The sequence below is a fragment of the Lemur catta genome, chromosome 9, assembly GCF_020740605.2.
Source record: "Lemur catta isolate mLemCat1 chromosome 9, mLemCat1.pri, whole genome shotgun sequence".
In the NCBI taxonomy this organism is placed as follows: Eukaryota; Metazoa; Chordata; class Mammalia; order Primates; family Lemuridae; genus Lemur; species Lemur catta.
The window spans coordinates 41,970,168-41,996,716 of record NC_059136.1 but is presented as its reverse complement, the minus strand read 5'-3'; the positions used below and the strand labels follow the sequence as shown (position 1 = coordinate 41,996,716).

The 26,549-nt window shown below is 39.2% G+C and overlaps 2 protein-coding genes across 3 annotated transcripts in view; both read right to left on the bottom strand.

Annotated features, from left to right (window-relative positions):
- The window catches only part of TAF2 (TATA-box binding protein associated factor 2), a 73,593-nt gene extending 70,149 nt beyond the window's left edge, over nucleotides 1-3,444 (bottom strand). Inside the window, exons 1-2 of one of the 2 annotated variants that reach the window (XM_045560492.1) lie at nucleotides 3,042-3,444; nucleotides 2,554-2,608 (exon numbers count right to left, since the gene is read on the bottom strand). In XM_045560492.1, the coding sequence (XP_045416448.1) occupies nucleotides 2,554-2,608; nucleotides 3,042-3,124 (138 nt within the window). In that variant the 5' untranslated portion in view covers nucleotides 3,125-3,444. The remainder of the gene's footprint in view (nucleotides 1-2,553; nucleotides 2,609-3,041) is intronic. The other variant, XM_045560491.1, reaches the window with a different exon arrangement.
- A 1,478-nt stretch (nucleotides 3,445-4,922) lies between these two features.
- On the bottom strand, nucleotides 4,923-19,818 carry DSCC1 (DNA replication and sister chromatid cohesion 1). Its single transcript, XM_045561007.1, has 9 exons — nucleotides 19,542-19,818; nucleotides 17,373-17,538; nucleotides 15,058-15,192; nucleotides 12,808-12,898; nucleotides 11,442-11,580; nucleotides 10,902-10,954; nucleotides 10,521-10,675; nucleotides 7,965-8,113; nucleotides 4,923-5,294 (listed from the first exon to the last, which is right to left on the bottom strand). Exons 1-9 carry the CDS (start codon nucleotides 19,721-19,723, stop codon nucleotides 5,186-5,188), a joined length of 1,179 nt encoding a protein of 392 aa, XP_045416963.1. The 5' UTR covers nucleotides 19,724-19,818; the 3' UTR covers nucleotides 4,923-5,185.
- Nucleotides 19,819-26,549: the final 6,731 nt, after the last annotated feature.

Genomic DNA, 26,549 nt, shown 5'->3' with positions numbered 1-26,549 from the left:
AATGGAAACTGCAATAAACCAATAAAGACAGGAGAAGCAAGGATGAAAGTCCTACAGAAATGAAAGTCCAGGTCATCCCAACAGAAATGTTGGCAGTAGGAAAGGGGAACATGGCATGGCTGGAGGAATAAAGCAGTGTTATCAATTCTGGCCTTGCTACCAGCTAAAGAAAGCAGGGGCTGTAGCAATGAAGTTTCACATTGTTCATTTGACCCACTTTTCTTTCCACTATCTTGCACAAAAGATACTGGTGGTAGCTAATATTTTAGGTGGGAATAGGGTTGAACTGCCATCTCCCACACTAATACAAATAGTTCAGGGATCAGGGAACTCTTTATTTTTTTTCAAAGAGATGGGGTCTGTCACCCCAGCTGGAGTACAGTGGCATGATCACAGCACACTATCACCTCAAACTCCTGGGCCTCCCAAAGTACCGGGATTATAGGCATGAGTCACTGTGCCCGGCCAGATAACTCTTTCTTGAAGGGTCAGACAGTAAGTATCTTAGGCTTTGTGGGTCACACAGTCTCTGTCTCAGCTATCAACTCTGCCATTGTTGTTCCAAAGCAGCCATAGACAATATATAAATAAATGAGTATAGCAGCATTCAAATAACACTTTACTCACAAAAACAGGTAATTAGCCATAGATAACTCTTTCAGTAGCTGATAGGAGTTCGTAAGTTCCCTATGTTAGGAACACTAGCTTTTCATCTCAACAAAAGACAACAGTGAATGAGTGCGGTAAAAGGGGTAGACTGTTCTGATTATTCTCCTTTTGCTCCTCCTGATCTGCTCTCTACCCTACTCTGTACCCTGGGGGTTACATTAACTAGGCTCTACTTTCCTGGCTTTTGGTTTGTGGGAGACACAAGATAGAAACTGGTGAGCAGAAGAAAAGTGAGCTCATTATATTCATTATGCCAGGTTTGGGGTAGGCAGTGGCTTCATTCTTCTACTAATGGCCGCAGCTCCTATAAGGTGACTGTTTCCTATGGCTACAGTACGTTCCAGTAACTTCTTCCTCCCACTGATCTTCCAGGCCTAGGAGTAGTAAATATTTCTCATTGTTGCTAGCTCGGTGTTCCTCCATCTCTTGTTGGGTTCTCTTAACACTGTTTGTTCTAAATAGTACCTTCATTAATTTCCCTCAATTAACCTGTATATGTGTGCCACTTATTTCCTGCCAGGAATCTAACCCATACACCATCCAACCAATTTTTCCAGTGGGAAACTTAAATCATCCACAACTCCTTTCTAGCATTCCTGAAAAGAGTCATCTGCAACTCCTTTCTGTCTATCAATTCCTCCAGGAGAGTAGGTATGAATGGGGGAATGATAGACAAAAAGCAGGTACAAAGGACTTTTAGGTCATCCTTGATTTAAAATGGCTCTATCACTTGCCAGCTTTACCCTTAGGAAAGTTACTTAACCTCCATTCTTTCAGCTGCCTTATTTATAAAATCATCATTAAAACATTGTATCTACCTCATTGTGAAGACTGAGTTAATACACAGAAGCCTTAGAAGAGTACCTTACATGTATTAAGTGCTCAATAAATGTTCACTATAATTCTATCAATCATGTCAACTCTATTTTACTTCATTTTCACTAATGCTATCTTCATTTAGGGCTTCCTCATTTCTCCCCTAGACTACTGCAGTAACCTCCTTACTAAACTTCCTAATCCTCATATCTTTCCTACCCAATTCATACAACATAATATACCTAAAGTATCCTACTATGAGATACAAGCTAAAGAATCTGTGGGGAAGATTGCAAGATAAATTTCATAAATAAGGAGACTAGACTTAATGAAATTTTTAGGAACTTTATAAATCTAAGATTCTATGATTCTTAAGAGAAGGTTACCTTTTTCTATCTATAAGGCTTATCCTAAGCACACATATGTGGGTGACAAGTCTGAGAGGGACGTTGATACCATCACTCAAACAAAATCAGCTCTAAGATTTTAGTCTATTTAATACAGGTCCCCCTAAGAGAGTTAATTAAGTACTTGGGTTTTCAAGGGTTTTCCTAGAATGGATTACATCAGTAATTCATACATCTATATGGTGGAGGGTAACAGCATTACTAGATTTCAAATACTCTATCTAAAACTTTACTATAAAGCAATACCACCTAAACCAAATGAGCCAAGAATCAGAAAATAAAACTAGCCTCTTAGAAGCCCAGTCAAGTCAGGGAGTGTACTAATCTTAATTTTTTTCACAGGAAAAATCTCACTATGAGCTTATTCTTGTTTTATGCACAATTCTAAAATGCTCGGTTATGCAGGCTTTCACATTCCACAACAGATTAAAAGTAATAAAACTTTAATCAGGAAATTGAAAACAAGGAAAAGGAGAATTGAGAAGGCAAACAGGTATAGAAGGACCATAGAACTTGCAATTATATAGACCTTAATTCTAATTCTTACTTCTAATAATTCTATTTCTTATTTTTGAAACACAATTATCTGGAACAGTATAAAGTTTGCAAATACTGTGAAGGTGAACTTATTATTGATTATAATTATTGAGAATAAACTTACCACAACAGATTTTCTCTGGAAGTTTATGTTGTTTATGCAGACGACCTGATGGGTTGTATATTAAAAAACATAAAGAAAAATAATTTCTATTATTAAATGAAAGCATAATCCTATCCAGATATAAACAAGGGCTATGTTCTAAGTAGCTCAAAAGCACATCAATCTTTCATTTTAAAACAAACCCTACAAGTTGGGATAACTTGTTTGTTTTAAATCTAGCAACAGCCAAGAAAATAGATTTCTTTTGACAGAAATACAATTTAGTACTTTAAAAAAAGGGTTATTAACTTTCAAGGCGAATTAAATCTGCTGAGTAACATTGTCATTCAAAACATTTTCACCCCACAAACACCATTTCGATCACAGTGAATGAATTCTAGCTTCCCACTAGGTTTCCCAGCCTCAGCAAGTCAGTTTCAAGTACTCACAAAATATAATTAATGGCAACAAAACCAAAAAGAAAGAAGGGAGATGAAAAAAATACTTATAATTTATATGGCCTTGGGCTTTCAAAGCCCTTGTCTCCTTTTTTCCTGTTCATTCTGGCGGGCTCTAAACCAGTCGGCGGCATGAAGCGGTCCCGCGGAGCCTGGCTTCCAGGCTTCCTGGGGAGATGCGGGGCATTACTCGTCTCGGGCACCTCACACTCCCTGCTCCCGCACGGTCCCAAGCAGTCCCGCCCCACGGCTGGTGTGCCCTGGGGGCCCAGACCCGGCCCCGCCGGATCGCTGCAGCCTCAAATTCGCTTCCTCTTCCTGGCTGCTATAAACCGCCTCCACCGAGCTTCTGTCACACAGATGCTGCGCTCCGCAACCGCTCGAAGTTAGCGTCGGCCGACATCTTGCCTGTGGCCTTTGGCCGCCGACGTCAGCGGAAGTGGAACAGCGGACCAGGCGGAACCAGGAAGTCTTGTGTCAGTGGGCGGGGCTTGAGCGATTGTATTAGGGTGTTTGCATTTGTCTGCGTGTGGACAAGATGGGTGAGAACTGTTAAAATTCTGGAAAGTGGAGAAAATATTTAGTGGGTGAGGGGAGACGAGTTTGCGAAGGGCCAGGTATAAACTAAGGCACTGTGCGTGGTGCTATTAACAGGAGAGTCTCCCAAAACTAAAACGAGGCGTGTTGCTCGGGCTTGCTGTGTGTGAAGAGGCAGCATAAACTCACTGGGCCCCAGTGATTAAGCTGTAAACTATGTATTTAGACCCCAGGTAGTCTAAATGTCAAACTCCAGAATTCCGGAGTCATCACTAGACACTGCTGCCTCAGTATTTATTTTTAAAAAATATATATCTATATATCTCATATACATCTCTCTCTCACACATAATCCACATAAATGCAGAAAAATTTATTTAAAAAGACATTTTGAAGCCATCGTTTGCATTTCATGTGCATAAAAATAAAACTTGTGAACTTCAGTAACAGTTAAATCTTGGTTAATTAATTATGGATTATCCACTAACACTTTTTAAATCTTGAACCAGATTTAATCTTGGCCCTACCCCCTCCAGTTGTCCTGGTGACAGATTAATTAGCTAAATGAAAATTAATTTGAACTTAGATCTAAACCAAAACAAATTAGGAAAATAAAGCTACAAAGGAACTTTATCAAGCATTCCAAACCAACTAGAAATTAAGTTTTCTAGTAATACCTGTGCCAGTATTCTTTATAATAAGATTATTAAACTGTTCTATTAGTATTCTTCACATGGGATTGAGAATCAAACCCATTTTTTTCCCCAAAGTACACGCCTATACCAGCTAGGCAAACAGAGGAGTAATTATCAAGCCAATTTCTACCTGGCACAGTGGTTCAAGCCTATAATCCCAGAAAGCTTAGGAAGCCAAGGTGGGAGGATAGCTAGAGGCCAGGAGTTCGAGACCAGCCTGGGCAACATAGCAAGACCCTATCTCTACAAAAATAAAAATTAGCCGATTGTTGTGGTGTGTGCCTGTAGTCCTAGCTATTCAGGAGGCTGAGGAAGGAGGATTGTTTGAACCTGTGAGTTCAAGGAGCAGTGAACTATGATCACACTACTGCACTGCAGCCTAGATGACAGAGCAAGACCCTGTCTTAAAAAAAAAAAAGGCCAATTTCATCAATGTAAACATCAAATAAATATAAATAATTGATAGTACCTACTGACTTCCTCTTCTGATGGAAGGTTGGAAGTGGGGAAACTCACTTGAGAAATGGCATTTAAGTGAATAAATAATTCTCTTCTATGAAACTATTCCTATTTAGTTCTCTCACTTTTAAACGTATTAGTGAGTAGAACATCAAATGTTAATGAAAGAAATGGCATTTTAAATATAAAAACCAAAATTGTTTTCCTATAAATAAAACCATGTAGACCTCAGAGATATACTAAATATAGTAAATAATACTTTCTTTTGTCCTTGTTTATACAGTTTACATAGTACAAATATAATTTGAAAGGTACAGAAATATCTTTTTACATTTAAAAAATAGGAAGAATAGTAGTTTCAAAATGCTTAAGATGAAGAGAAAAATGCCTTAAAGACTTTTTTATAAAAATCAGGAATAAAAATACATAAGATGATCTTTTCTTATATCCAGCAACTTTATAAAGCCCAAATTTGTATAGTCCCAAAGAAACGACTGTGGTTCTTTTAAGAAATGGGTCTTCTTGAATTATAAACTTTAACACCATTTTGCATCGAAGAACGAGAATATTTAGTGAGTAATGCACCTATGGTTTGCTTCTCTCCACACAAATCTCTGTGGGAACAATAAAAAAGAGTAGCATGAATATTTTAAGGAACATAAAACAATATTTACAGTACTATATACTTATTTTCTCTCTCTCCTCCGAATCCATCTTCCCAACGAGCATTATGTGTGGGTGTTTGGGACAGATAGGGTGGGGAGTGGTTCTAAGTCTTAATTGAACTAGGTACTTTACATTATTATCTCATTTAACCTTCACAATAAGAGTAGTGGTAATGTGTTATTTAACCCCATAATAGTTATGAGGAAACTGACACACAAACAGGTAGTAAATGACAGAGTCAAATTTTGCCACCAAGTCTGTATGACTTCAAAGTCCATGTTATTTCCATTATATCACACAGCCTCCAAATCAGAAATATAAGCACTGTGATTCAGTGAGGCCTAGAATCTGAGAACCTGGATACTAGGCTACCTGTGCGAGCTTGTCTAGGTTACCAACTCTTCCTGAACTTTAGCTTCATCTTTTGTACCTCCAAGAGAAGAATATGACTGGGGAAGGGATAATGAGGGAAGAGAAAAGTGGGAGAACTTGAGCTGAAGAAGGGAGCAAGGGCTAGATCATATAGGGCCTTGAAGGACATGGAAAGAAAGCGTGATTTAATTCTACATACGATGGGAAAGACAGTAGGAGGGCTTTAATTAATGGAAAGACAAATTGTGATCTCAGTCTTAAATAATGGAGGCAATGAGTTGATGATTAGGGAAGCTGGAAGGTAGACACATAGGGGGTTCATTATATTATATTGTCACTTTTGAATATTTAAAAATTTCTGAAATAAGCAGTATAAAAAGGGGAGGGGAAGGGGGACAAAAACAGAAGCAGGGAGACCAATTCAGAGGCAAGTATAAGACAATACATTAGAATTTGCTCATAGTTTGAACCAGAAGGTGAGGGAAAGAAAGGACAAGGATGATTCCCAGGCTTTTGCTTGAGTAGCTGGATTGGTGGTGGTGCTGTTAACTGAGATGAAGAACAAGGCAGGTAAGGGCAAGGGACAAGCAACAGTTCTGTTATGAATATGTTAAGTCTGAAATTCCTATTAGATATCCAAGTGGAAAGGTGAATGAGGCAACTAGATATAGGAATCTGGAGCTCAGGGAAAAGGGCGAGTATTAAGATAAAATTAGGAAGTCACTAAATTTATATCCAGGCCTGGATGAGAGCACCACAGGAAAAGTATAAACAGAAGAGATGACCCAAAAATAGAGTTCTGGAGCACATCAACAGTTAAAGACTGGGGAGAACAGGGAGCCATCAGCAAAAGAGACACAAAAGGAGCTGGCTTGGGGAAAAGGGGAGACCAGCATGTTTCAAGTAGGAGGAAGAGGTCTGCTGTGTCAGGTAGTGCTAAGAGGTCAAGTAACAAGGACAGACAGTTGACCACTGAGTGTAGAAAGACAGATGTCACTGGAGTAAGGAGATATCATTGGGTAAAGAACGGGAGGCAAAGAAGCAGACAGTGAGTATACAAAACTTTTAAAAGGAGTTTTCTTGTGAAGGAGGGCAGAGGGCATGGGGTACAGTAGCTTGCTATTGTTGTTTTTCAAGACGGGCAATATTACAGAATATCGTATGCTGACAGGGATGATCCATAAGAGAGGGAGACATTGAAAACACTAGGCGAAAAGGGATAACCAGAGGATCCAAGTCTTTAAGAAGGCCAGAGAGAATGGATCTAGTGTAGAAGGATTGGCCTTCGGAGCCGGGACAGTTCATGCACTATATAGGAAGGACTGCAAAGGAGGTAGGTACATGCATGAGGAGGCTAGCAGATAATGGCAGTGGGAAAGAAAGTAATTCTTGCCTTGCTGCTTCTGTTTTCTCAAGAAATAAGGTCATAAGAGGAGGGTGAAGAGGAAACATGAGGGTATTGCAGGCATGAAAAAAGAAGATATAAAGGTAGCACCAAGGATAGAGACATCTCATGAGGAAATGGTGCCCAGTCAGGGGCCATGCTAAGTACTACTCAGGTTCTTAAGTGAGACTGGCAGCCTCATCGTGTATTTTTCCCCAGAAAATTTCAGCTGCCCCCATATAGGCACAGAATATGCAGAAAATTGGGTTTAATCTTTTTAGTTTTTTGCCAGGGAGATATGACAAGAGGGAGAGACAGCCAAAGGAATAAAGTATAAACGGGAAGAGAGAGGATGACCATAGAATCCAAGCTGGTAAAGAGAAAAGAGGACCCGAGAGGTATGACAGTGACGAAGCTGTAGTGTCTGCGGATTTCAAGTGTTAGGGGACTTGAGATCTTGTAAGCAGCGACTTCGGGGCTAACCTGCTCTGCTGCAATCTGGCCTCTACCCCAATGTTACAGTAAGGCAGCAGGAAAGACAGGAGGTGGCAATCAGAGAGGGATGCTTGCCTTAGAGTCGGAGTGGGATAAATATTCTGTCCCTTAAAGGGGACAGCTTTACAGGGAGGAGAGCAAAGAAGTGGTTTTAGAAGCAGTAGTAAGGAACAAAGATAATGCATATTCTACCTTCAGGACCAGTAATCGTGAAGAAGAAAAGGCAGCCTGAGAGAGTTTTGAAGGAAGCAGTATCTTCAGGGACTACCCAAGAAAATTGCGTTCTAGTAATAAATCTAAAATTGTATGCTACTCTTTAGAAAAAGAACAACCCTTAAGATCCATTTTTAATAAATTAATTACTTACTGAATATATGGAGCAATATCTTCTTCTGTCCACTTCTCCCTTAGAGAGAATAGACTATTAAAACGTTCCTGATTATCCTCAGGTAAATCATCTACTTTGAGCAAAAATATGATTTCTGGTCTCGAGTGTCTATCCACCAGTGCTAAACCCTACAAGAAGAAATGAGAAGAAAAAGAGCAGTTAAATTAATGATCTAATATTTAAATATGACTCATTCTTTGACCTTTATGTTTAGCTTAGCCTAATGTATTTAAAATGTCAGCTACACAAAACTTACACAAACTCTCCAGAGATTCACAATAGCCTTTTTCATCAAAAGAGCTCCTTTAAACAGTGACTTCTTTTCCCTTCTGCAATCTGGCTTCTACCACCACCAGTTTATCAAGATAGCTCTGGTTCTAAAGGTCACTAGTGACTTCTCATTGCCAAATCCAGAAGCTCCTTTCTTGGATTCATCCTATCCTGTTTGCTTTGTTAATGTTGATTATTCCTTCTTCTTTAAATCTCTCTCCATCTCTGACACCATTGTCTCCTTATTTTCTTCCTAACTTTATGTTGCAGCTCCCCAGGGCTCTATCCCGACCCTTCTACTTGGGTTATTGTCACTCTCCTGGGTCACCTCATCTAAACCTGTGGCCTAAACCACTTGCTAATGACTGTAATATTTGTATCTTCAGCTCAGATCTCTCTTTTGAGCCCCAGACTTTTATATCCAAGTCTGTACATGAACTCATGTTTTATTACCCAAACCTGCTCTAGTCCCACTATCCCAGGAAAATAGAAGATCTAGGCATCACCCTAGATTCCAGTAGTCAAACCCCACACCTAGGTGGTCACTAAAGCCTATAGATGTTAAAGCCTCAAGATTTCTCTATATATTCCCCCTTACCTATTTTCTTTGGCCAATACCCTCTGAGTTACGAGTATTTAAGTGTTGAGAGCCTGCACAGTTCTTTTTCATAATCTAGCCAAACTTCCATCCATCTTCCTCTTTACTGTCATAATATTCTTTATAAAAGGCAAAACTGATGAGTACCTCATGAGGTAGCTCTTTTAACTGACATCACTGAATGGCCCCAAAGAGCTTTCCTGATAGAGTTGAAATTCCCTAGTCCAATCCAGTGTCCCTAACTAACTCCCCAGCATCTTCACTCCAATCAAACATCCCTGTTAACAATGCCCCAGTTTTTATACCTCCACACCCTTGAACATGCTCTCCTGCATTCCTGACTCTCCCCTTCCTTCCACCTAGAGAGCAGTAGTTCATCCTTCTAAACTCAGCAGCTAAAACATCCATTCCTTCAGAAAATCGACCCTGATTGACCAGTCTGAGGGCTAAGCTTCTTTTCTTTGCTCTCATAACATCTCACACATGCCTTTTCCATTACAGAGATTGCTCTGCATTGTAAGAATAGATTTATACAAGTAATGTGTACCCTCCAGGCTAGGACTGAGCACCTTCCCAATCCCCATGCTAGGTCTGAGCATCTTAATGGCACCTTGTATGACGTTTTCTCCCCAGCACCTAGCATGGTACCTAGACATAAAAGGGACTCAGTAAATAACAAGTAATCCTTTCACTCGTAACAAACATTTATTGAGCGTACACTACATGCCAGGCAGTATGCCATATATTGGCAAGCAACAGCAAACAAAATGCTATTAAAGTGGAGAGTGTGGAACCACGTAATCATTTTTCTGAAGCTAAGAGGGAAGGGGCACAAAGGAAAGTACAGGATGCTACAGAAGAGTAAAACCAGAGGCCTTTTCTTGCAGCAGAGAATGAAGAAAAGTCCCCTTGATGAAGTGACTCAGAGAGGAGTAGATGGCCAAGTGAAATTAGGGAAAATATCATTCTAGAACAAAAAGCCTTGCGTGAAGCCTTAAGGTGAGAGAGAGCTTGGTTACCTGGAAAACCTGAAAGAAGCTGGTATGTAGTGAGCAGGAGAGAAAGCAGCCAGAGATGAAGCTAGGAAGGTGATCTTGAAGGGCCTTGTAGGCCAACATAGGAATTTTATATTCCAAGTGCACTCAGCAACCATTAAAGTCATTTAAGCAGGACATTTTTCTAACCTGACTGGCATTTGTAAAAGATCCTTCTAGTAGCACCATAGAGAATGGATTGGAGGTGAACAAAATTAAAAGTGCAAGGTGCCTGCTTAGGGATGCTATTGCTATTGTAGAGGCCGTGGTGATGGAAATAGAGAGAAATGGAACAAAATGAGACACACTGGTTGGGAACAGGGATTAAATGTACATGGGCCCAAGGGATCTTACTGAGATAATGGATGTGTTCTAAAACTGGATTGTGGTGATAGTAACTTAGTAAATTTACTAAAAATCTTTTTTTAAAGGTGAATTTTATGATATGTAAATTATACCTTGATAAAGTACTGGGTTTTTTTCTTAAAGCACTTTATGATGGATTGAGTGCACAGATACCTAATGGGTATCTAGGAAAATAAATTGGCTCCAAATTCGGCTCCAGTACAACTATCACTTCCCCTAGTAAATAATCACCTGTTGAATTAAGGTAGCAATGCCCACTGCTATTACCTTAAGCTGATCAAGCCTGGTTATCATTCCTTCAGGCACGCTCTGCTGCCACACTTCTTGAAACTCGGCGAGATTGAATTTCACAGCATTCTGAAGTAGCATCTGTGCTGTTGCTCTGCATATTTTATCAGCACTCAATTCAAAATAAACTTCACCTAAGGAAAAGGTATCCAGTAAGGTTCATATTATCCTCTTGCAATTAAATACAGTACTAATGTTTCCTTTTCCTCAATTCAATTTCTTGGAAGGAATTATACACCTTAACTCACCTCCCACGACCTCCCAGAGTTCCTATTTTTAACACCAACACACTTCAGAAAACTATACCAATCTTAACATATAAGAGTTAAAATACCCATTAGAATACATTCCAAATCTTACCTTCATCTATATACTTCTTCCCATAACATTTAAGACAGTGTTCTATCATTTCCCTGAAAAATTTAAAACGCTCATTTGAAAAGTTATCAACATTTTTATGCACTACATTTTTAAGCCCCATTGCTAACTAGAAACTAAGATATAAATTTGAGATTTGAAATACTAAGTGATTTGGGTTGCCAAATAATACTTTATTTAAGTTAGGAACCAACTAAAATATACTGGAAAGCTAATGTGTACCAGGCCCTGTGCTAAACATTTTAACATGAATTATGTGAACACACACTTATTATTATAAAATAGATCAAACATACCAGTTATTTCTTTATATTTAAATGACAAAAAAATTAAAAAGGTAATATATAGTTATTCACCCCAGTAACAAAATTCCTAAATCCTCTTTGGTTGTATATTTTAAAAATTTCTCTAAGACATCAAAATATAATTGTTGTACTCTTTGCCCTGGGTATAGTTCCAGTCTGAAAAAGAATTTTCTTCTTCTTAAGGAAATCTGGATGGATAAGGAATTAAAATACTTACTCTGGCTCCAATGGCCCAAGTTCCTGAAGGCATATATTCAAAGGTACTTTACCAAAAGACCATGATTCAGAATCCACAAGCTGAGTGACATGATTCAGAAGTTTCATCTCATAATCAAATTCAAGAATCCTCCAATAACCTACAAATTCCAAAAGTTATATTTTCCAAAGAACATGTTAAGTGAATGAATGAGCTAATAGAATTTCCAATAGGAGCATGCTCTTGCCCACAGCAAAAAAGAGACACTAAAAAGTTTTCAGCTTTCTTTAAACAGTGCTTCTTTTTAAGTTTTTCCCCTAATCATTTAAAATTGTGTCCTGAGGGAGATCAAGTAGTTTTTAAAGAGTACTTTACATATGACTAATACTTTTTTCAAGTGCTTTGATATTGAGTTATCTCACAATAATTTTGTTGTACTAAGTGCAAATGAGGAAATCTAAAGCTGGTACAGCCACTTCATTAGAATATCACACAAATGAGGTGAAGGTTGTAGGTTCAATATCCTACATGGTAATCTCCGCTGTGCTGCACTGCCATGGTTATAACTCTCTCTTCACAGGTATCTTGCAGAGGTGTTGCCATACATATAAAGAAGTCCAGCTTACTCAAGAAATGATAGACTGAGGTACAGTGTGGATGAAGGCAAAAATAAAGGCTAGGCATCCAGATACCTTTCCCTATGCCCAAGAAGGATTATGAAATGTCAATTTATAATGGATGGCATAACCACCATCCCTGGAGAAAGAACTCAAGCGCACATCCACCATTTCCAAGGGAGACTGTTTCTGTTCTTATTTTTAAAAGTAAAGGCAATATTAAAGAACAGATTGTGTGATATAAAACTGAGGAAGAAAGCTAGAAGTAATCTATGCATCCCCCTACCAAAATGGTATCCATTCCCATACTACAAGTGAATAATACAGAAGGCTGCATTAAAATACATTGTTTTGTTTACCTTAAAAAAAAAGAAAAAAACTTTAACATTTATGTTCTCCATATACCATAGTAATTAGTAGCAGGCATCCATAATTAAAAACTTTTTTAGATGTTTAAGAGAAAATGAGTCTCAAGGAAGCACAACAAAGAGATCAGTGCTTCCAGTTAGTTCTAAAAAGTTGTGCAGCTGCTTCACTCAAAGAAAAAGGCATATAAGGAGTGGTTAAAGTCACTGGTGACAGATGGACCCCTTCATGTAAAGATGATCACACTCAGTCTCTATCCCACAGGTATAAAGAAAAATGTCACCATCTTTGAAGCCAAAAGACAATTATATAAACTAAATGCAATAGGGTGAAGATGTCCAAAAATTCTTTCTTACAGGATGGCCAATTCCATCATTATTAATAATAACAGTAAATAATGCTACCTCCAATCTCACAGGCATTTAGAACTTGTAACTGGGTCATTATTTCCTCCTCACTTGCCTGAATTTGATCAAGCAAATCTTCAGTTGTATACTGAAACAAGAAAAAAGGTATTTTAAGGCCTTTGAAGAATAACATTATTTAGAATTCTTGTTGAAGTTTGGGGGATACATAGAACAGATTAAGGCAATATTTATGTACTAAGCTCAATTTCTTTTGTTAATATATGATAACTACATAAAATCAATGGATGTCTTAGGAAAAAAACAGAGTTAAATCTTCACAACATTGGATTTGGCAGTAGCTTCTTAAGTATTATACTAAAAAAACCAACAAAAGACAAAATAGATCAATTGGATGTATCAAAATGACAAACTTTTGTACTTCAAAATACCATCAACACAAAAGAACAAATATTCTATGATTCCACTTACAAGAGGCATTTAGAGTGGTCAAATTCATAGACAGAAAATAGAATGATGGTTGCCAGGGGCTTGAGGGAGGAAGGAATGGGGAGTCCATTGTTTAATGGGTACAGAGTTTCAGTTTGGGAAGATGAAAAATTTCTAGAGGTAGATAGTGCTGATGATTGCACACCACTGTGAATGTACTTAATGACACTGAACTGCATCCTTAAAAATGGCTAAAATGGTAAATTTTGTTATATTTTACCAAAATAAAAACAGCAAGAAAGTGAGAAGGCAACCCACAAAATGGGAGAAAATATTTGCAAATCATGTATCTGATAAGGGATTTGTATCTAGACTATATAAAGAACTCTCCTACAGCTCCATAATAAAAGGACAAATAACTCAATTAAAAATCAGGCAAGATAATTCAATAGGCATTTCTCCAAAGATACAATATAAAAAGTCAATACGCACAACAAAAGATATTCAACATCATTAGTATCTGGGAAATGCACATCAAAACCACAGTGCGATACTGTGACACATAAGAAGTTTTGTTGAGGATGTAGAGAAATTGGAACCTTCATATACCGCTGTTGGGACTAGAAAATGGTGCGGCCATGCTGGGAAGCAGTATGGTAGTTCCTCAAAAGGTTAGACAGAGTTGCAACATGACCCATCAGTTTCACTCCTAGGTATATACCCAAGAGAAATGAAAACCTAAGTCCACACAAAAACTTGTATATGAATGATCACAGCAGCATTGTTCATAATAACCAAAAAGTAGAAACTACCCAAATGTCTATCAACTAATGAATGAATAAAATGTGGTATATCCACAAAATGGGATGTTATTCAGCAATTAAAAAGAATAAAATACTGATATATGCTACAACATGGATGAACCTTGAAAAGGCTACACCAACTGAAAGAATCCAGTCAGGAAAGGACTGTTATATGATTCCTTTGCCTGGAATATCCAGACTAGGCAAATCTACAGAGATAGGAAAGTTGATTAGTGGTTGCCTAGGGCTGAGAGCGGAGGGGAGGGCAGAGAAGGAGGTAGGATTAGAAGGTGACAGCTAAAGGCTACATGGGGTTTCTTTTTGGGGTGATGAAAATGTTCTAGACTTGATAGTGGTAATGACTGCACAACTCTGGGAATGTACTAAAAATCATTCAGTTGCACACTTTAAAATAAGTGAATTGTGTTTAGTCTATGAATTATTTTCAATAAAGCTCTTACCCAAAAAATATTTTAAAAGAAAGAAAGCACTCAATGGAGAAAAAGAGAACTTCTAATACAAATATGGTCTTCAGGATGCCAGTGACAATTTTAAATTACATTAAAAACTTAAAAACTTTCTTTTACTTGGTTTATAAATATTTTTTCATACTTCTAGGAATTAGTCAATTTTGACATTAGAGTAAGAATACTTTTCATTTTCATAATGTCTCCTCTTAAGAGCACCTAAATATATTTGTTAATTAAATAAAAAATTAACTTTACCTCTAAAAAAACTATTATTTCAAAGTTAAGAACATGAGAGGCTTCCAGCTATATAAATGGCACCGTGATATATAGGATTTGCTTTAAAATACTCTAAAAAAAGAAAGGTAGAAGGATAGAAGGGAGATAGAAGAAACAAGACTGACAAAATGCTAATAAATGTTCCAGTGAATGATGAATATGTGGGGGTCCTTATAATATTCTCTCTGCTTTTGAATATGTTTTAAATTTTCACAACCTAAACTTTAGAAAGTAAGCATGTCACCATTAAGTGCCTCTAATTATAGTGCGTTTTTTTTTAACTCCAAATAAAAAAGTGAAAATAGTCTTACTTTTGAGCAATTGGAATCCTTCTCTTTTTGACTGTCAGGTCCTTCATAGGTATTTTCCATCAAAAGTTTCTTTAGCTTCTTTAATTTAGGTCTACATCTTCTTAGTTCCCAATAATTATTGGAAAAACCAAAGATCTAGAAATGATAATATATCATAATATTTTAAAGGCCATTCTAAAAGAAAATTTCATACAAAATTCCAGCTAACCCATCCACCCTCAACAAGTACCAAGAAAAGGCAGCCAAGGTATTCTGTGTTCTGTCGGGAAAATATCCAACTAGCCATCTCAAGTAGATGGATGGGCACCTTCAGGAAGCATCTTTTCAAACCCCAATTAATAAGACACTGCCAGCATAGTCAAGAATCAATATTGAGTGTCACATCTCAAATGTACTCTGGAAACTAGAGTATGCCCAGGAAAAAAAATGACCAGGGTACTGACAATTCTGAAAACCAGGTGGAGACAGCTATTACAAAAATGAATATACTTAGGCTGAAAAGCAGAAAATAAAGAAGAGGCATTATCATAGTCTTCCAACAATAATGGGATGTTAAGAGGAAGAGGGGGTACCCTTGTTTGTCTCACTCATGATGTCAAAATGAAGCAGAAGGGAAAGAGAAAGTTCAATGTAAGAACTTTCTACTATTTAGAACTAGTGCTAGTTCCATTGTTGGACTTGTGAAACAGTAAGAGGCCTATAACTCAAAATCCAGGTGATAGTGGATAGGGAATGGATGAATATCTATTATCCCTCTCTTTGTCTCCAGGACTTGTCCAGTGCCTAGTACTTAGTAGGTGTCTAATAAGTGTTTCATGAAAGAAAAAAAAAAAAGACTGAGCTGGATTATCTCCAGGGTGCCTTCCAACTCTAAAATGGAAGGACAGGGGATGCTTCTAACTCTCAAACTAGGATAAGGCTTGATGGACAAGATAAGGTATAGAGCCTGAAGGAGATGCTGCTGAATCTTAGGGCCTTCAAAAGAAGAGCTTAAGGACCAAATCAGAGAGACTGATTTTATCCATAGTTCAAAGTGGCAGCCTTCTTCTGGCTATATCCAATGCACAGATATTGGCATATGCTTTTGTGTGGTGGGGACTAGGAGGGAGGTTGGCATAGTTTCAATTAATTAATTGCCAACATCAAAAAAATGAGAGATTTCATCCCAAAAATCTAAATTTTAAGCTTTACTTTCAAAAGATCTAGTAATGCTGGGCCTCCTTTCCCACAAGACAAATGAGTAGTGACCATCCACTTACTTGGGTGCTCTCCAATTTGCCACAGACCTGACCACTCCCTATCACTCCTGGGTATCCACTACCATTTGTCAACTCCAGCCTATTTTGCAAGTGTATTCCTTGTCTAACCCTTTTAGGCATATGAAGTGCAACCACAGATTATGACTTGGTTAGTGGATCTTTAAGTTTTATCCAGTCTCAGTACACAGAATTCCCGTAACAAACAAGAGCTTAAAGGCTTTCACAGCTATTATTATGCCCTCACAAAAACACCTACAAAACAGGTAAGTAATGGAAAAATAACATTATCTTTTACAAAAGGATGAACTGCCAATATTTCTAATAACTTACAGTGAAAGACTTATAACCCATAAAAACCAAACTACAATATTTACTGGAAGTTCTTCTGTTCTAGTAACATCACATGAATCACTGAAGCTTCCCAGCATTTTGCCTTCTTTCCTCTCCAATTCTATTTTTAAGGGTATAGTTGGCCAAAAGTCATTCCAAAAATATTAAGGGCTGTGCTTTGATTGTTATATGTGTAACAACCTAGACAGGATGGAGACTTTTGCTTGGTAACTACCATCAATATTCTCCAAAATAATTAAGAATTTGTTATGCTTGGCTATAGATATTAATGAATTAAACCAACTTCAGAGCTAAGAAACACACTTCCTTCAAAAACTCAAATTTCTTCATTTCTCTACCTCATAAATATTACCAAAGAAACTAATTATGCTTTGAGGGAGTCTCCTTTCAAAACACATCCACAGCAAAATTTACTAAAAATAGATAGAACTTTTAGAATGAGTCACCAAATAGTAAACTTTCCACATTAGAGAGAAAAAGATCGATTTGTCTGGGATTGAAAACCAAATGGGAAAATACAGACAAGTTCACAAGACTCCAAACAAACAGAAATGATAATAATGCTGAGAAATTTCAAATTTCATTAATAAACTTCTCAAGTTCCCTTGATTATACATTTTACACCTAAAGGTTTTAACTAAAGGCAAGATTAGCTCATGTGTTGTCATTCTCACACATACAAATCGGGAGACAAAAAAACAGCACCTCAGTGTGAATAATGTCACAGTGCACTTCCTTCTTCAGCTGGTCTGGAGTTTTACAATCAGGAATGAAAAGCAACATATTCGAAGTGTCTGCTATTTTCAAGTCATATGTTTTGTCTTTACTGCATAGCACAGCTGGCTCATCTTTATCACCACGAATCACAAGACTGCAGGAAAATGGGGGAAAAAATATATGGTTTATTGAGACTCAGTGGACATCTTTATTATAAACGGTTCCAAAATCTTCCAGAACTTTACAGAACTTAAAATTAAGTCTCGATGCTCTGTCTGGCCCCTGTGGAAGGAACACTGATGTCTTCCACAGAGCAAGCACCAGGCCACATGAGAGCCACATGAACACTTGGAGCCTCACTAAAGAAGAGTAACTAAACGTGGGCAAGACAGATCCAAAGAGGCCACGAGGCCGAATGTCACCACATGGCATCTGTGCACAAACTGCTGGGAAAAGCACAAGACAAAGCTTCTGGAAACTTCACTCAAGATGTCATGATTTTCTAAAACGTGTTAAACTGGTACTTCCAAATTTAAACATAGACATCTTAGGGAATCTGTTTAAAAAAGTAGATTGGGATTCAGTAGATCTGGAATGGGATTCTGCATTTCTAATAAGCTCCCCAAAGATGGCCATGCTGCTGCTGCTGGTACCCACCCAAGAGTTGTTCTGAGTATCCCCTATCAATCAAAGGAGCACATCCTGCCTAACCATCAACTATGTTGCAAATAAACTCGGACCTTATGAAAAAAAGGCTGCAAGGCTGAATGAAAAATATGAAAAGGATATGTTTATAAATTAAAGACTCTGACAAAGAAGTTTATCACAGCTGAAGAAAAGCAAGAAGAAGGAAGAGGAGAAAGATGGAAGGTGAGCAGAAAGAGGAAAAACTGAAGACAAAGATGATAGAGATGACAAGGGAGTTGGTTCTAGCAGTTTTCCTAGTAAAGCATTAACCCTTCAGTGCACAATTCGTTTCTTTTAAATAAATAATAAAAAACCTGAAATAGAAGACTGTGTGATTGTTTTTAACTAAGCCTTCATTTAAGTGAAAAGAATAAAGGTGTTTTAGATTCCAGGTGCTAATGAGGTTTAATAGATCCATGAACCTACATACATTTCTAATTGCACTATCCCTGCTTTGAAATATTTTGCTTATACCACCCCTCCCCAAATTAAAAACACATTTTCAGGTCCTTCTGGTTTTCTGCCACCTAGATTAACTATAACTGGAAAAGAGAAGGTCTTCACACCTGAATTCCTCTCAAATCCCCACAAACTCAGCTGAGATGAAAACAGGTGAGTGAAGTTCTCACTCAGTTGCCTTAAAGATACCTTGAGGCTAGTATCTGAAGACGGGCTAGTTAACTGTAACACTGCTGGGTAAAGCATGAAAATTGAAAGGCAGCCTAAAGGATTCAATTAAAAGGAACCTATAAGAGAAAAATATTGCCTAATAAAATGTAGGTGTTGAAGGAACGACGTTGCAGAGTAGATTCAGGCCGCGGCCTCCAACTCCAGGAGTTAGGACTGCACAAGGTTGAGGGATAGAACGATTCTCTAGACTTCTCCAAATTGCCTTCAAGAACTACCTCACTTTTAACTGTTTTTTAAGCAATGGTCTTTGCAGCAAATTTGTAGCTGACCTAGAACTAGAAACAGCTTCAGATCCCTACCGAGTGACCCCGAGCAAGTCTGTTTTGGTGGGGGGGGAGGTCTCATTCAATTACTGAGTCCATAATACGTCTTTACACTTATTCCCTACACGTCCTACCTATTGTCTGAGTACAATAAATATAACTGGAAGGCAAGAAAAACTCTATAAATATGAGATATTACTATTGTATTTGAAGGTAGAATGACAAAGCGTGAGTCCCTGGAATCACAACTGTCTTCCAAACTTTACGGAGTTTCCATTTCCTGCGTTGCGTCCGCTGACACGTGTCCCCAAGGTCAGCCGGGCCGGTGCTGTGTATCCCATCGGTCCAGCTGATTGGCGGGCTAGCGGGGGCCTAGCACCCTCCGGGAAAGGCGGCGTGCCGGGGATCAGGCCACCAGCCTGCTGCGAGCCCCTAGCCACATCGTCGCGCCTCCTTGCCCCCTTTTCCTCATCCTGGGTCTCCGCGCTGAGAAAACCAGACCGCGGCCCGCGCTCACCTGCGTCCGGCCTCCAGCCGCCGGCACAGCGCGGGCTCCAGCTCCAGCAGGCAGAAGTCGCCGGCGGCCGCGCCGCTGGCCCCGGGCCCGAAGCGCAGGCAGTGCACGGCGGGCAGCAGCTCGGCCGCGTTCAGTTTAGCGACCTGCAGCGTCGCGTCCACCTCCTCGCGGGTCCTCCTCATCGCGGCGCCGGTCGGGGGTCGCGTCGCGCCCGGGCAGCTGCGGCTTTGGCCCACAAGCACACAGCTCGGCAAGCGGCGGGCACCGGCGATCGCGCCCGAGACAGAGGGCGGCTGTTCCAAAAGCGCGCCGACGCCGCCGGGGCGGGTTTCCGGGGCGGGGCGCGCCGCGGGCGCCTCCCCGGGAAGATCCCAAAGCGGCCGGGCCGCCTCCAGCCGGGTGCGGACTGCCTGAGCGAAATGCGGCTTCCTGAGGGCGGTCCCCACGCAGAGCTGCGACCCGACGGCACCCTCACCCACCCCTTCCGCTGCGCTCTCCCCACCCCCGCCGGCCCCCGTTTGCAGCCGGTGCGCCCATTGCCTCGCCATCAAAATTGTCTCATCTTCTGCCGGTGGCCGGCCCTGTGATAGGCACTTTGCACGCACAGTTCCAACCCTGTAAGGTGGGCCCTTGGTCATCCCGCTTTGCAAATGAAGAAGCGGGCTTCTTGGCCGTAGTGGCCCAGCCAGGAGGTGGCAAAGTCTGATTCCAGCCTAGTCTATTCTGGCTCTAAGAAAAGCATCTTGTGGGTTTTGTGTAAAACAACCCAGGATCGGGAGCGAAGCCCTGGATAGAATTGGGCCGGGTATCTCACCTCTTTGGTCCTGGGGACCATCATGTCTAGGAGACAATGGGTCGGACTGGTCCATCCATTTGTGGATTACCTAGTTTGTGCAAGGTGGCAGGAAAGGAAAGCACTCTAGGAAACTGGTTTTATGGGTGATGAAAGATCTGAGAAACCAAAAAGAGGAATAGTGAAGCAACTGAGAGAATAGCAACAGCAAAAAAAACCCTCTATTATCTTCCCCTGACACGGGGAAGAGTCAGGGTTCCTGGTCCCAAGGGGCTGTGGCCCACTTGGGAACTATAATGGACCCATTTAGAAGGACCTAAAGCCTCACAGGCAAAGAATATGAAGGAGAAATGTCTGCTTTCCAATCTCCCACCAATGTCTCCCATTAGCTGAATCTAACTAAAGGCCACACTTCACAGGTGTTTGAGAACTGCAGCCTGCAGGGTCAGGTCCCTTGTGATACAGAGTAGAGCTGGGAAAGGACCTGGGAATTGGAGAGCACACAGGTGCTAAAGATTAGCACTGTGTCTCACAGGAATGTTGTGAGTAAATAATTTAACATTTGTAAGACACTTGGAATAGTATCTGGCACATAGTAAGCACTGTACAATGATTTGTTAAGTAAAATAAAGAGGATATTACCTCCAGCTGTTACATTTGTAATATTGTTTTTATATTTGTTTTGTTTCAAAGATTAAGACTTTTTATTGTCAAAAACCTGCAAAGTTCTGAGCTTCCTTTCGTCCTTAGTGTCCCTGTTGAGAGAAGAACTATTGTGGGCCTGTTGTCAAGCAAAACCCTCCAGGGACCACACATTTATATCAAAACTCTATGACTTCCCGGGTCATCTATTGTGATAAAGGTAGAGATGTTTCATAACTTCTACATCAATGGTATTTTTCATTTGAGAAGTGTTTTTTATTTGAGGACAAAATAATATTTTAATATCCCAAGGCACCAAACTGTTGAAGTGCATTTTCTGTGCCTAGAACTTGGCTGAGCTGCGTGAATAAAGAAGGAGGAGGATGACAAAGGTGCCATAATTATTTATAATCTAAGTACAGAGAGAAGATATATACTCAAGAAACAAATAAAATCTATTCCATACTGTGCTGACACAATTAGAGCATGTTAGGCTATTATATGATTCTAATTGAGATCTATGACAACGCAGGAGTCAGACCAGGGGGGGATCTCAGAGAACCATCATAATCCCCAACCTTTTTCTTTTTTTTAGAGATGGGGTCTTGTTATGTTGCCCAGGCTGGCCCGGAACTCCTGGGCTCAATCGATCCTCCAGCCTCAGCCTTCTGCATAGCAAGGACTACAGGTGTGCACCACCACACCCAGGTTCCCCTTTCTTTTGTATAATTAGGAAGCACTGGCTGATTATCCTTTCCTGTAGGGGCACAGAACTAATACCATTTATAGCATTTGCAAAGCTCCTTCACATTTTCTCATTCAATCCTGTGAAGTAGATGTTGCCATCACATCCTCAGTCTGAAACGGCCAATAGCAGAGAGGCTCGACTGGCCTGCGAGAAGAGCGTAGTGCTTAGTGATCTGTCTCTGTGCAGAGGCAGCACAATGGAGAAACAACTAGAGTGGCCTCTAAAGCCAGAGTGGCTGGGTTCAAACGCAGGGTCTATCATAGAAGACTTGGCCAGCCACCTCTAGGCCTCAGTTTCTTCATCTGAAAAATGGGAAGAAAAATAGTAGCCAACTCACAGGGTTATTTTGAGAAATAAATGTCCAACACATATAACACTCCTTGAACATAGCCAGGCACATAACCAGAGCTCAATAAATATAATTTATTATTATTCCATTTAAAAAAATCTCAACCCCATATGTTAATAATTCAATGTCTCCTTTAAAAATAACACATATAATTCTCACTTTTCTTGTCATTGAATTCACAGATAATAAAACTTTGGTGTCTGCATAGTTTAAAAAACATCAATATCATGCCCTTAAGAGTATAAAAAAGAAAAACAAAAGGGAAATAATGCGTATTTCAATAAGTGATTTCAATAAGTGATTACAGTGATTATAGTTATGGTGTATATATATATAAATGATTACAGTAGAAGGCCTAATGAGCTAGTTGGAGTCAAGTAGTTTACAACTACCTGTAATGAAAATTTTAGGTTAAGGGAATCAAAACAATATTTTGCTAAATATTGCCATCACTTCTTTTTTATACTTGTCATTTTAAACTTTGGCGAAATAATATATTCTTAGTCAACACATACATAGGCTTACCCTGCATGTGACAACTACCAAATGCAGACTGAAAAATGTTATGCTGTTCTTGTGGTCCGTATACCACACAAATGGCTAGTGAAGTAATTTTATGCAATAATAAACCTTTCTTGGTAAAGTTCTGGACAGAACAAAGTACAATCTTTTCTCTATGTACACAATAACTGCATTCCTAACCATACAGATTATATATTAAAAGAGTGCCAAAAATACCTTGTAAGAGAAAGATTCAAGATTTGGAACAATTCAATCCTTTGAGACATGCTATCCCAAACAAATGAGAATATACAGCATTCCTAGTCCCTGATCACTAAAAGCCAGTAGCACTTCCAATAATATGACAAACCACAACCTCCATCTCAAATTTCCCAACAAACCGTTTTGCGGGTGGCCCTTTCTCCCTAGGGCACCCACAATCATTTAGTGTCATTGTAAAAAGTAATCACTAGGTGGCAGCATACACCAAAGAATTAGGCATTCAAGAGCAGCAGGGAACCAAGCTGAAGACTAAGACGACTTAAGAAGTAAGTAGGGCTGGAAATGAAGGAAGAGAGGATCTCAAGTTTATTTGTAATGTTTTACTTCCATCACTGCAAAAAGATGAATCAAACATGACAAAAATACTAAAAATGAGTGTGAATAACAAAGCCATGGAAATTTTATTTTTCTTTATCTTTACATTTATTTTTTAAAGACAAGTTCCTTTCTTAAGGAATATCAACAGAAATACCTGGACAGAATATTGCTAAACCATTAATCTTCTTCTATTCACAAAGAGAAAATAAAAGTTTTGGCAGCTAAAGAATCAGGACTTCCATTAACGGCTGAAAACAAAGTCTTCTGTAAGAAGATGTAAATTCATAGGAAGGAGAAACAAACTGCTTGGGGGAGTCCAAGAAGATAATTCAGAGAAGGTGGCATTTAAGTTAGTCTTTAAGATTAGGCAGGAATAAACAAATGCATATTAAGAGGCAACCACAACAATAATGACAACTAACATTATTAGGCTTTATCGTTGACTATTCTTTCACATATTTCATTAATCCAAGTTCATCTCACATTGCTGCTCACCCTTAGGAAGAGTTTATTACACCAGTACTACTTCAAGTGTGGTCTTCCAACTGATGGCCATTACCCATGATGAGAAACAAGGAGACACACAGATATTGAGGGAAATTATTTAGAAACATTTATAGTAATTTGACAGAGTAATTTTCTGTCTATTGACCCCCAACATTAGAATATTTGGGCTTTTGTTTTATACGTCTTTTTTTTTTTTTCATTTTTATTGTATTTCACCAAAGGCTTCAATGGGTTGAAAATACACACACACTTGGTCCTTCCCCGCCAACACTGTGAGAAACACTGACCCCAAAGCACCAAAACAGCAACAGCCAGAAGGAATCAAAGAAGTTAGTGAGGAGAGCTGGAAGACACAGCTCACATTTAATAGTTCCCACCTGCAAGTGTATTCATTACATTTTGTTTAATCCTCCCAATAACCCAATGGGATTGATGGTACGACCTTAACTTTAAGAAATAGGACAGAAAATTCAGGGAAGATGATGAATTTGCCCAAATGGAGCCAGGAATTAAACTGAGGCCTATCAGAATTCTCAGTCTTTCTAAAATCTTCATGCTGGATTAATTGCCATATCAGTGCCCTTCTGTCTGCTACCAATAACCGCAGATCACAGTTTATTCTGCAACCAGATGCTCCAGGGCTCACAGTCACGGACATGTCCTCAGAAGTCGGTTCACCAATCTTTCCTTAAGTTAGGAAAAAGGGTCTATCTTTTTACCCAGTGAAGCATGGTGTGTCTCATGTCAAAAGAAAGGTTAAAACAATAACAGCAAATCAGTTCCCATTTCCTGCTCACACACACACAAACACACACACACACCCTTCTCCTCAGGCACTAAACAAAACAAAAGAAAACAAAACAACCACCATGCTTTTTTACCCTCACTGGAGCAGTAGCATCAAGTTTTTCCCTGAAGATTTTTTTTCCTTATGTTACGGTGCTTTTTTTTAAATCATAAACTTATAAGTTTTTGTTACTGAAATGGATCTTAGAAACTTTACATAATGTTATTTCATGTAAGCCATAAAACAGCTCTATAAAGTAAGAATTATTATTCCTGTTTTATCGATAGGAAATGGAGGTCCAGAGAAGTCACTAGCACAAGGTTGCAAAGTTAGCAAATGACAGAATCAGGATAGAACTCACATTTAACTGAGAAGCCCACGAAAATTCTCGATATTTTCTACAACAATTGTAGAATTAAAACATGAGTAACAAACAGCTCTTAATCTCAGTAACTCTGGGACTTCTACTTCCGTTAAATGATTTTTAAACTTTGTGCAGAATGAGGCTCTTAGAATCACATTCACCGGGAACTATGTCTCCCTCAGTCTACATTTCTACCACGACCTGTTGAAAAAGTTAAAAAACTTAGATAATTTCTTGTGACAAAAGAATTTTTATGGCTGGATACACTACAACATTGGACAACTATTCTCTTTCTGAAATTTGGCTGAACAAGGCCTTGGGAATCTTCAGAACTAGGGTTCAAGGACTGCCTAACTTTCTAGGTGTGAAATTTAGGCACATTATTTCACCTTTCTATGCTTAAGCTTTCTCATGTGTAAGCTGAAATTAATACCGAACACTCAGGGTTTTAAATTAAATAATATAAACAGGGTGCTCAGCACCATGTAAAGCACAGAGTATATGCTCAAATTGTTGCAAAATTTAAGTTAATCCTAAGACGTCAGTCCTGTATTGTAGAATGTTGGAAAAGGCTAGCATGATCTTTAAAAATAAAAACAACAATAAAATACAATAAGCCTGCAAGATAATAGGCATAAATACTCTTGAATTCCAGAATCAATACAAAATATACGTAGAAGAGAAGCTGGTTGTAATGTCCCTCTCATTTTCATTTTTATTCTGTAAACTTCTACTACATACCTGCAACTGAGGAATTACGCCTTTCAAGATAGTATTTTTTAAAAAATAGCTTCACATTTACTAGTTTTAAGGGTGCAGACACTCATATATATGCAAAAATTGTCACAAGCTGCACAAAGTGTCAATACATAGAATCGTTTTACTACACAACATGAATACTGTAAGCAGTCCTTGGCCTTCCTGCAAACCAGGCTCTGACTCCGCATGAGACAGAAAAACACAACATTTATTTGGCATTAGTCAAAGTTCCTTCCATAATCTCTTACAGGTAGACAATACCATTACATCCCCATTTTAAGAGGCAGTCGTTTTAAGAACACAACTTTGAACTCAGAATGGCCTGGGTTTGATTCTTAATTACCTACTTGCCTCGGACAAGTTATCTCACCTCTCTGAGCCCGCTTCCTGATGTGAAACAAATTCCCATTTTAGGATTTGTTGTAATGATTTAAAAAGGTAACAACATATCTTAAATATCTTTAATGCAGCAGATGCCAACAAGTGATGGCCACATTTTTATTTCGTTAAGGGAGGATTAAGCACATTTAGGTGGGAAACTACAGGAGTGGAGCTGGATCGCAGGTTTGTTTGATTCCCAGGTCAGCGTTCTTTATTGATTACATCATAAAGCAAATACTGTCTTTGGTGAGAGGGGTTGGAGTGAGAAGAATGCTTAATTTCTGCATGCCCTGCAGTGACATGTACATCCTTCATTGTGGACTATTTGGCTGTACTGCCATTATTTCTATGCTCCGGCAATTTGGGGGTATGGAAAGTATAATAAAAACGCCTTCACACTTCTCTAGTAACCCCCAAGCCTGTCCCCATGATGCCACAGCGTTAGCTTTGTGCGCAAAGAGAGCTCACCAAACTCAACCTCCACCGGCGCAGAACCCGCGCCCCGCCCAGATGTTTATATTTTCCTCCCTCGGCCCCGCCCCCGACCACGCGGGGCTCTAGCCACGCCCCCAAGCTG

Coding starts and splice junctions, on each gene's coding strand:
- DSCC1 (XM_045561007.1), bottom strand. CDS start 19,723: ATGAGGAGGACCCGCGAGGAGGTGGACGCGACGCTGCAGGTCGCTAAA. Junction 12,899..15,057: donor AGGATTCCAATTGCTCAAAA/GTAAGACTATTT, acceptor TTCTTGTTTCAG/TATACAACTGAAGATTTGCT. Junction 8,114..10,520: donor CCAGGCTTGATCAGCTTAAG/GTAATAGCAGTG, acceptor TTCTTCTTGTAG/GGTTTAGCACTGGTGGATAG.